Here is an 11,058-nt window from a genome sequence, read left to right as displayed (position 1 = left end):
TGCTTTGGCACCACCCCAAGCCACCTCCATAACAACGTCTGAGCTCAAGCAACCTTGGCTCTAACGAGTTTCTGCAGGGCGGGTCTGGCCTTGCTCCTCGACGCTGGTATTGGCTGGAACTGGGGGCGGGGAAAGGCGGTCTGAAGACCTGACAGAGTGAAGCCAGTCTGTTTCTGGCAGCTCTCGGAACAGTCGAGGCTAGATTGACACAGCCTGTCCGTTCAGACCCCAGCACCATGCCCATGACACTGGGTTACTGGGACATCCGTGGGGTGAGTGAGGGGTCCAGGGTGCAAGAATAAATGTAGTCAATGGAGGCATGCTCTTGCAGGTGTGTGTGTGTATGTGTGTGTGTGTGTGTGTGTGTGTGTGTGTGTGCGCGCGCGCGCGCGCGCGCGCGCGCGCGTCCCCCCACTCCCCACCGCGCGCGCTTGCAAGTATATTCCGGTTCTATCCATGGACGTAGTGAATGGGGGGTAAAGAGAATGGCGACTCGTCTAGAGGAGGGTAAAGAACCTCACCATCTCCTGTCATCTCTTACAGCTAGCGCATGCCATCCGCCTGCTCCTGGAATACACAGACTCGAGCTATGAGGAGAAGAGATACACCATGGGAGACGGTGACTGCATCCTTTAGTCTGATCCCTGCCCGACTCCTGCCCATTGTTGCCCAGCAACCGGCACCCAGCTCTCCAACCCCATCACTCAGTTCTGCCTCTTTTTGTTGGACCTATAATATGCCCCTTCCAAAACCCTTGATGGTGTGGTGTGACTTACCAATGAACGATGCTAAGGAAAGATTTGAGAATACTCTGTATTTATAACTGGGTTCCATCCCTCTAGCAATTGGCTAAGTCTTTCATAAGCTTTAGTGATGAGGGAGCTCACAGCCCTTACAAACATCTTCAATCTTGAAAGCTTGCAGTGTGACTTCGTGAGTCAGCTTGCAGGTGTACTGCCTTGGAGAGTCTTGTCTCTGAGTCTTTGGGAAAGTCTTGGGAAAGGGGTTTGAACACATGGGTCCTTTGATTTCATATTATCTTGTTCACCACAGCTCCCGACTTTGACAGAAGCCAGTGGCTGAATGAGAAGTTCAAACTGGGCCTGGACTTCCCCAATGTAGGTGCAGGGGAGGGGAGGTTTGGAGATGGTGGTGGTGTCCCTATTCACACAGATGAGGAGGTCTGGATTAGTTCTTTGACTTTTATCTACCCACCCTGGTTGTCCACACCATCTTTCTGTGATGGGCTGTACCCCAGCTCTTTCATTCAGTGAGCACTTCATAGAAGGCTTTCCATGCCAGGCACACTGAGTGCCTGTGTCTGTGCCTGATGTCTGTCCTCACCCAAGGAAGGAATTCTGGGATCTCATATCCCATCTGACTATCCCTGCTTGTCCATCCAGCTGCCCTACTTAATTGATGGGTCACACAAGATCACCCAGAGCAACGCCATCCTGCGCTATCTTGGCCGCAAGCACAACCTGTGTGAGTGGGACCTCTGCAGGGGTGGGGGACAATGGACACCCGCTGGGCTTGACCAGGTTGGGATGTTGAGAGTGGGTCTGTGCTGTGATTTTCACAGGTGGGGAGACAGAAGAGGAGAGGATTCGTGTGGACATTCTGGAGAATCAGCTCATGGACAACCGCATGGTGCTGGCGAGACTTTGCTATAACCCTGACTTTGTGAGTCCTACTCTGGGCCACATGAGGTGGGAGCACTGGAACGTGGACTCTTGCCTTCTCATCCACTCTGTGTGGTTAGCATCTAAACTTCTTAGAGCTGCTCACCTACAGACGATGTTCTGAACTGCTGGCAGAGTCATGGTGGCACAGCGTGGAGGCCGAGACAGAAGGTTAAGGCCTTCCTGAGTACACTGTCTCAAAGTCAAAAACACCGAATTAAAACCAACCTCTACACACACACACACACACACACACACACACACACACACACGCCAACAGAGTGACCCTCAAATCTCCGAGTTTTGTCACACTTACAATGAACTTCAGCAACCAGAGCGAACAGTCCACAGTCCAGGGTCAGTCGCTGGGTAGTAAATACTGTGCTTACAGTCTCTCTGCCCTGGGATTTGGCTTAAATCATCACGGCTTCTACAGTACAGTACAGAGAGAAAAAGTGGAGTAACCTGGAAATGGATGGGAGCCATCGCCTGGGGACTCCTCCCAACCAGATTCCCAGAGCCATGTCTGGGATATCCATAGTGATAAGTACGCATTCCCAAAAGTCAGTTCACAGCTGATCAAGTCTCTCCTCGCCACATCTCCTTTCTCCCACTCACTTCATCTTTTTGAAAACGCACCAGAGTCCTACCGTTCTCCTTCCTGTCACTTCACTGTGTAGAACATTTCTTTCCCAGAGTGCTTTAGTTGTTTGCTTCTTTGACTCACACAGTTCTGAGTGTGACCCGCAGGAGTTGTTCTGAGAATCTGTGGTGAGTCTCAGGGACCACTTGTTCCTATGTGGCTTCTCATCACCTCTGATATTGGACCTGGTGCCTGTAGGACTCTAATCAATAGCCATAATAAATTAATAATAGTGACATAATAAATTAAAGCAGAATTAACCCAGGCCCAGTCTCAGGAAGATGTCCGCATCTCTGCCAAGGTGGGGTCTTTGTAGCCCTGTGAGGCCAGCCTATGCCCAGAATCTTGTGACTGAGGGTGGTCACAGTGCTTTCTGCTTTAGGAGAAGCTGAAGCCAGGGTACCTGGAGCAACTGCCTGGAATGATGCGGCTTTACTCCGAGTTCCTGGGCAAGCGGCCATGGTTTGCAGGGGACAAGGTAAAGGGGTGGTGGTGGGGGGTAGGAGCTTCCCTTCCTTGCCAGGTGACCAGATTCAAACACCCTCACCCGCGGCCTCCCACAGATCACCTTTGTGGATTTCATTGCTTACGATGTTCTTGAGAGGAACCAAGTGTTTGAGGCCACGTGCCTGGACGCGTTCCCAAACCTGAAGGATTTCATAGCGCGCTTTGAGGTAACGGACGCTCTAAATCCTCATTCTTCTTTGAGGTCCTCCCTTCCCCACTTTGCGTGAAAGGCCCTTAGCCCTGAAACTGAGCTTAAGATCAGCAAAACCAGTAGCATTTATTGAGCATTTCTGACCTTTCTAACTCAGCATACTTTATCTACTGGGTAAAATGTATCATGACAACCAACTGCAGGGCAGATTGCGTTGTGAGTCCCATTGGACAGATAAAGAAACAGACAGGGGCTGGAGAGATGGCTCAGTGGTTAAGGGCACTGACTGCTCTTCCAGAGGTCCTGAGTTCAATTCCCAGCAACCACATGGTGGCTCACAACCATCTGCCCTCTTCTGGTGTATCTGAAGACAGCTACAGTGTACATATAATAAATGACCAAATCTTAAAAAAAAAAAAAAAAGAAACAGACAGACTGTAGAGGGTAAGTCACTTACGAGTAGAGGTTGTGCCCAGCTCCCTGTGGCTACTAAGGTCAGCAAGGAGTAGATCTTTCCTATGTTGTGTCAAAAGGAAGAGCCTCAGGTCCCTGTGCTCTGCGTTACGCAGTCCAGGAAGCTGTGGAAAAGGCAGAAATGGTAGGCGTGTATAAGCCACAGGTGTTCAGAGAGGGAGGCGTGGTGGGATTTGTGTCAAATAGCCACACATGTAGACAATGTGGTCTTCAGAAAGCTTCGCTCAGGTTTATTCCCATCTGAGCACAGCCAAACCCCAGGGATGTTTGTGGTGCTAGATGTGAGAGTGTATGTGGGTCCTATTCAGGGTTTTATCTGAAAGAGTTATATGGCGTAGGGCCTTTCTTCCCTTTCTTTTCCCCAGGTCTCCATGAAGCCATTCCTACAATGTATTCATATATGTATTTCAACTCCTATTCACTGGCCTCCGCCTCTGTATGAGGCTCAGTATCAGACCCAATGACACATGGAAAGAACTCCATTCAGAGACCGAGTATAGCAGAGAGCAGTGGGCAGAACGGGCATAGTATGACCTGGGTGCTGGAAATCTCAGCTTGCCTCTCACTGCATAGCTAGTCATGAGTCCCCCAGAGTCTACTAAACACTCACAGAATACTCCTTCAGAGATTTGGGGGTGACAGGCATTAGAACAACAGGCTTGTAGTCTGGAATCTTGTCCCTCTATCAAGCGATACATCTTCTCAGCTAGCTTCATGAGCTTTGAGTCCAGTCCTCACCCAGTGGCCCTGAAAGTGTACCAGAGCTGGTGTGGCCATGATAGGAAGAACCTGTCTCCTTGATTGGAGTTAGCTGTAGGTCTCTGAACACTGTAGAAATCATCTGAGCAGGTTCTCCTGGTAAGATGGAGGAAACACTCCTACTGTCTCTTTGCACGGCTCTCTGTAGCAGGGCTGGATATGAGGTAGCTTTGGGACTCAGTGAGGTTGGCCTGAGGCTCCACACAGAGCAGGTCGGACCTCGACTTTCAGGAGAATGATTAGAGTCGGCTCAGCATCCCAAGCTGGCCGGCCCTCCTCCCCTTGTGCATTTGATCCAGGGCTTGCTGGGTCACTGGCTCAGGTCTGGGCCCTTGTTCCTGCTGCACTGGCCTGTTGTGGACATCCTTGTTCTGTTACAGGAGGTTTCTGTGTAAACCAGCAAGGAGGATGTTCCCTGTGAGAAAGGATCGATCATGTCTGTGAAGGCGAGGAGTGACAGGGTCTCCTGTGGGAAGACAGGAGGGGACTGGGCAGAGAGGGAACAGAATGGGAGCTGCAGAGCCAGTGTGACTCAGGTCCTGTCCCATGGACTAGCTGTGCAAGCAGGAGGAAGCCATATAACCACTATGGACCTTAGCCCCTCTGTTGACATGTAGGCCCAGTGAGACTCATCTTGGAAGATGGATTGGGATTCTTGTCACAATCTACAGCAGGCACAATCCCGATGCACAGGCATCTTTTATAGGCAACATTTTAGAGGCAGCTGAGGATTTCCCTTTCTAGAACTCTAATACTAGAGCCTACAGAGAAAGCTGTTCCTGGGGTGGGGCCCCTGACCTGACCTCCTGCTCTGCCCTCATTCACAGGGCCTGAAGAAGATCTCCGACTACATGAAGTCCAGCCGCTTCCTCCCAAGACCTCTGTTCACAAAGATGGCTATTTGGGGCAGCAAGTAGGACCCTGACAGGGTGGCTTTAGGAGAAAGATACCAAATCTCCTGGGTTTGCCAAGAGCCCTAAGGAGCGGGCAGGATTCCTGAGCCCCAGAGCCATGTTTTCTTCCTTCCTTCCATTCCAGTCCCCAAGCCTTACCAGCTCTCATTTTTTGGTCATCAAATTCCTGCCAAACACAGGCTCTTAAAAGCCCTAGCAACTCCTTTCCATTAGCAAAATAGCCTTCTAAAGTTAAAGTGCCCCGCCCCCACCCCTCGAGCTCATGTGATTGGATAGTTGGCTCCCAACATGTGATTATTTTGGGCAGGTGCAGGCTCCCCGGCAGATGGGGTCTATCTGGAGACAGTAGATTGCTAGCAGCTTTGACCACCGTAGCCAAGCCCCTCTTCTTGCTGTTTCCCGAGACTAGCTATGAGCAAGGTGTGCTGTGTCCCCAGCACTTGTCACTGCCTCTGTAACCCGCTCCTACCGCTCTTTCTTCCTGCTGCTGTGAGCTGTACCTCCTGACCACAAACCAGAATAAATCATTCTCCCCTTAGGTTGTTTTTCTTTGGTCTTTTGTCACACTGACAGACAGCTGATGAGAAGCCCGATCCCAGTGGATTCAAAAACCCCTTGTAGATGATACTGAAGGCTGTGGTCCTTCTGAGGTCTCTAGGTCAAAAGCCAGAGGGGAGACCTGCTATGTGGTACTAAGAATCCTTTTATGTACTTTGTTAGTGTAAAGTTTGTCTATTCAGACGTCTCTTTCACCAGTTCTGCATTTGCATCTGGTACTCACTCCTGAAGCAATTTAAAACAACCCAGAAGAGCAAGCTCTAGGAGAGCCAGTATTTCAACGATTCCCATCCATGGTTCCAGAAAGAGCTGGTTCCTGGATAGGCATTCAGGCCCAGGTTCTATTGGGAGAACATGGCTACTTGACAAAGACCTCTTATCCAAAAATGATATAGCCAGAAAGATACCTTACCAAACAAATCAAGGCTTAAACAGGCGTCTCCTAAAAGTCAATATCCAGGTAAACAATTAACCTGTAAAAGGACAACAAGCACCGTTAATTATGAGAGTCATTGTAAACACTGTTATATTCTAACATAGGCCAACCAAAATGGCTAAGATCCACCGGGCTGGCAATAGCTGGTAATTTATGAAGTAGTGAAACTTGTATAACGCTGTGAGCATAATCACTTTGGAGCATTGACAATGTCAACTAAGGTTGAGCAAGTAGTGACCTCTTACCTGGGACTGTCCCCAACCGGAATGAAGGCTTTTGACTTCCAGAAGCTGTGAAAGACTTGAGCAAAAATGTGGGAAAGTGCTTACTTTTGCATCTCATCAGCAGAAAATGAATAAATCAAGTGTAGTTTATTAATATAAAGCCGTCATCATGTAATGACATAGTATATTATAAGTTAAGATAAATGTAGTGTTGTTCTACTCCACAGCATGTAGACATAATGTTGACTAATGTTGACAATGACATAATGTTGATCCATGTGGAAAGTGCATTCTTTATTATTATTGTCTATAGATGGGAAGTGCAATTGGGCCAAACGCATGTTGATTTTGGCAGGGTCATTTACTGACAGGAGCTTGTGGAGTGCTGAAAAAGTTCCTTATCTAGATCTAGATGATAATTACACAGAGAATACAGATATGAAACTCACACAGATAAACGTTTAAGAGCTACACATTTACAGTATGTGAGTTCCACCAATCAGTGGGAAATACACATTATGTAACCTTACTGTTCACATTTTTTGTGTGCTTCTGTCCATAGATGCTAATGACAAAGTGGCATGTATTTTAGTTTCTTCTTGTGCACTAGTGTTTTAAGTGTTTAACACCTAGAAAATGCCCTGAACACAGTAGGGATTTGGTAAATGCCTATTTAGTGACATTACTTCAGATTCTCTTGACTTCAAATAATGTCTACTTTAAACAGGTAAGTCTTATGGGCACATATGTTCTTCCTGGGATCAGTGTGGTTTGGGTCCCAGAACCCTGGCAAGGGCAGCGAGGGAATGAAGAAAGGACAGACACACATACAGTGAAGCTGGGATTGGGTGGGGTTCTAACAACATTGCAACCTGGATCCTTAGTGTGTTTATTATAAAGACTATAGGGGTCAGGTGGGGGTGAGGGTGAGCTAATCTGGGTAGGTCCCTGCAATCAAGCAGTCTCAGGCTGTGAACATCTAGGAGGAGGGAGCTGCAGTCATTAGCCTTTGCTCATACTGAACAGTTGTTCATAAACACACACACTGAGACTCCCAAGAAAAACTTTGCCAGTCCTCTTGAGAGTGGGCCATATGAGTAATGGATCTGGCAATAGTCCCATGAGGTCTTGTAGTCCTCAACATGGTTGTGCCCATGTCAAAGGACATATTCACTCAAGACTTTGCTCACCCAGCATTTCCTCTACTCCTTAGAAGTCCTGTTCATTATTTCTGTAACACTTTACTTAAAACACATGAGATCTGGCTGTGTGTCTCGCTAGTAGCGTATTTGCCTAGCACATGCAGAACCCTGGCTTGGATCTCTTGCATGAGAAAGAAAAGAGGCAAAGGACGACCAAAGTGTGGATGCTTTAGTCCTTCTTAGAAGGGGGAACAAAAATATTCACAGGAGGAAACACGGAGAAAAAGTTTGGAGTAGAGACTGAAGAAAAGGCCATCTAGAGACTGCCCCACCTGGGGATCCAGCCCATATACAGCCACCAAACCCAGACAATATTGCGGATGCCAAGAAGTGCATGCTGACAGGAGCCTGATTTAGCTGTCTCTCTCAGGGCTCTGCCAGAGCATGACAAATACAGAGGCGAATGCTTGCAGCCAACCATTGGACTGAGCATGGGGACCCCAATGGAGGAGTTAGAGAAAGAATTGAGGGAGCTGAAAGGGTTTGCAGCCCCATAAGATCAACAATACCAACCAACCAGAGCTCCCAGGGACTAAACCACTACCCAAGGAGTACACATGGACAGACCCATGGCTTCAGCTGCATATGTATCAGAGGATGGCCTTGTTGGGTATCAATAGGAGAAGAAGCCCTTGGTCCTGCCAAGGCTTGATGCCCCAGTGTAGGGGAATGTCAGGGCAGGGAGATGGGAAGGAGTGGGTGGGTGGGGGAACACCCTCATAGAAGCTGGGGGATGGGGATGGGATAGGGGTTTTATGGACAGGAAACCAGGAAAGGGAATAACATTTGAAATGTAAATAAAAACAATCCAATAAATAAAAAAAGAATAAAGGCAAGACAAGACCATAAACTGTTCTCTCTCTCTCTCTCTCTCTCTCTCTCTCTCTCTCTCTCTCTCTCTCTCTCTGTGTGTGTGTGTGTGTGTGTGTGTACACAGCACACAGTTGTCTTTAGGTGCAGTTGTCTGTGTGTGAACATGTGAAGGCTGACTATCAACACTGGTGCCTTTCTTTCTCTATTGTTCTCCACTTTAAGTTCTGAGGTAGGATCATTAACTGAGAGGATCTGAACCCAGGTCCTCACGCCGAGCACCAGCAAACCACTCTAGCCCGCTGTGGTGAATGTATATTAAAGTGGGACACATCATCATTCTGCTTATGTGTACATTTATGAGACCTAGCTGCTGTCTATACTCCTTCCTGTAAATAAAGTACAACTTTCCTATTCCTTTTCATGCTACTGGCCACCTCTAACTTTTTAGCTTTCGTTACACCACTATGGCTACCTTTAAATATATTGTCTTCCTTTTTTGCTTCCTGTATTTTCAATGATCCCCAAAAGATACCGTCTGGGGCCAAGGGGAAGACCAGCTGTGTGGTGTTATAAGAGATTAAGTACCTGTTCTATAAATACAATTATGGTGTCACCAGGAAGACACGCGGCCCCTTTCATGTGTCGCCAAGGCACTCGGCGTCCTGTCCATCGTTCCACTTCACGGCACCTTTGAAGTTTATAACGATTCTTTGAAGTTCTTCCCCTTTTTTCTTGGCTAATTGTTACTGCTCATTCTTGTTTCCACTTGGTAGATCAAGGCCGGTGACTTTCTCTGGGTAAAACTCTGTTTACCCAACATTTCCCCAGGGCTTAGACGACTTAAATGCTAAACATTAAACACACACACACACACACACACACACACACACACACACACACACACACAGAGAAAGAAAGAGAGAGAGAGAGAGGAAGAGAGATCATTTCACTTTACTTCAATGGGTGAACAGACACTGATCATCTTGATATAAATATCTGACTTTCAATTCATCACATATTTAACATTTATTTTTCTATCAGAAAAAAAATACATTTTATCTTCCCAAAGATAAGAGGTTATTATGAGTGAGTATTGCCACCTTTAACTAAAATCTAAGGAAGAGGAGCGTGGGTGACGCCCTTCCTTTCAATTATCTGTCTCACTCACAACACATTATGTGCTATTTGTACGCAAGCAGATAAAAATGTATTTGTGATGTGTAGATGAAATAAAACGTGTACACTCTTTGTAGGAGAGAATGGGGAACAGAAACGACCAGATCACATCAGACCCTGACAAAATGTTTTCATCTATAAAATAAGCCATGCCTTATAGATAGCAGAGAAAGTAGAGGTTTTCAAGGGTTTCAACCTTTTTATTTCATGATTTTTTTTCTCTTTATAGACTTTTTCTTGAAAAATAAATTTATTTATTTATTTATTTTTTTGGTTCTTTTTTTGGAGCTGGGGACCGAACCCAGGGCCTTGCGCTTCCTAGGCAAGCGCTCTACCACTGAGCTAAATCCCCAACCCCTGAAAAATAAATTTATATTTTTGTTTGTAAACACCACACCTTCAAGCCAATTCCCAAGAAAGGCTTAGTCTTTGGCTTTGCATGCACATCTGGCCTGGAGGAGGGCTAGCTAAGACTCTGTTTCCGCTAGCACAAGCTCAGCCACCCTGAGCTTTTCTGTGGTGAACACAAGCTGAGATTTTTCATTCCAATACCAGCAGCCTGAGACAGGATTACAGGGAGTCCCCGTCACTCTCTGAATGTTCTGCAGTTTCTCAGGTGGAATAAACTTTTCTCACATCATATTAATTTCTGGTATAATGCCTGTACTGGGTAAAAGATAAAAAGATCAAACCCCACATATTCCAAGGCACTGGTAATGAGCTGAATGGAGAACTGAGTTAACAGCCGCCAGGATTAACACTTAACAACAACCACGTTCTACAGCCGGGGAAGTGCGAAGCCTTTGATGCGACTACAGTCTCTTCAACAATGTCTTCTTGGTGTCATGCTCCACACAGGGTCATCTTATTTGGAACGGGATCAAAATAAGCCAAATGGCACTGGCTGTTTTAAGGTTCTTGACTTCAACCAGTAACAGAAGCCTCAGAGGGCCTCCCTTGGAGCCACAGGAGGAGTTTTCATCTAAGACAAAACCCTTTCCTGGCTGGTGATGTACGATGAGTGAAGAAAGGACATTGGACACTATGCCCTCTATTGTAGTGCGCCAAGACCAGGCTGTTCAGAAAAAGGACCATCTGGAGCACCACTGACTCCCTCTCAGGCTTCTGGGAACTGGGGCGAACCGATGCTATCTAGACTAGAACCTGCTCCTTGTGTGTATATGAGATCAGCTGTTCCTTGGAATTCTGGTCCCATAAGGACAGAGCAAGCTATCAATGCCATCTTTAAAACTCCCCTCCCGGGCTGGAGGGATGGCTCAGTGGTTAAGAGCACTGACTGCTCTTCCAGAGGTCCTGAGTTCAATTCCCAGCAACCACATGGTGACTCACAACCATCTGTAATGGTATCTGATGCCTTCTTCTGGTGTGTCTGAAGACAGCGACAGTGTACTCATAGACATAAAATAAATAAATCTTTAAAAAAACAAAAACAAACTCCCCTCCCTCTGGGAATCTATGTGGTAAAGTTGTGACTGGAAGAAATGAATAAACTAATGAG

The 11,058-nt window shown here is 46.9% G+C and overlaps 1 protein-coding gene across 1 annotated transcript; it reads left to right on the top strand.

Annotated features, from left to right (window-relative positions):
- The first annotated feature begins 218 nt into the window (after window positions 1-218).
- Gstm7 (glutathione S-transferase, mu 7) lies at window positions 219-5,667 on the top strand. Its single transcript, NM_031154.2, has 8 exons — window positions 219-272; window positions 544-619; window positions 1,054-1,118; window positions 1,404-1,485; window positions 1,583-1,683; window positions 2,708-2,803; window positions 2,889-2,999; window positions 5,044-5,667. The coding sequence occupies exons 1-8, from the start codon at window positions 237-239 to the stop codon at window positions 5,131-5,133; spliced, it is 657 nt and encodes a 218-aa protein (NP_112416.1). The 5' UTR covers window positions 219-236; the 3' UTR covers window positions 5,134-5,667.
- Window positions 5,668-11,058: the final 5,391 nt, after the last annotated feature.

The sequence above is a fragment of the Rattus norvegicus genome, chromosome 2, assembly GCF_021556685.1.
Source record: "Rattus norvegicus strain SHRSP/BbbUtx chromosome 2, alternate assembly SHRSP_T2T, whole genome shotgun sequence".
Classification (NCBI taxonomy): Eukaryota; Metazoa; Chordata; class Mammalia; order Rodentia; family Muridae; genus Rattus; species Rattus norvegicus.
This window is presented reverse-complemented; position numbering and strand designations above follow the sequence as displayed.

What these genes read in the sequence shown, in the direction of transcription:
- Gstm7 (NM_031154.2), top strand. Translation starts at nt 237, where the DNA reads ATGCCCATGACACTGGGTTACTGGGACATCCGTGGG. An exon ending in GAGATACACCATGGGAGACG is followed by an intron (nt 620 to 1,053) that starts GTGACTGCATCC and finishes TGTTCACCACAG; the next exon opens with CTCCCGACTTTGACAGAAGC. An exon ending in ATTTCATAGCGCGCTTTGAG is followed by an intron (nt 3,000 to 5,043) that starts GTAACGGACGCT and finishes CCTCATTCACAG; the next exon opens with GGCCTGAAGAAGATCTCCGA.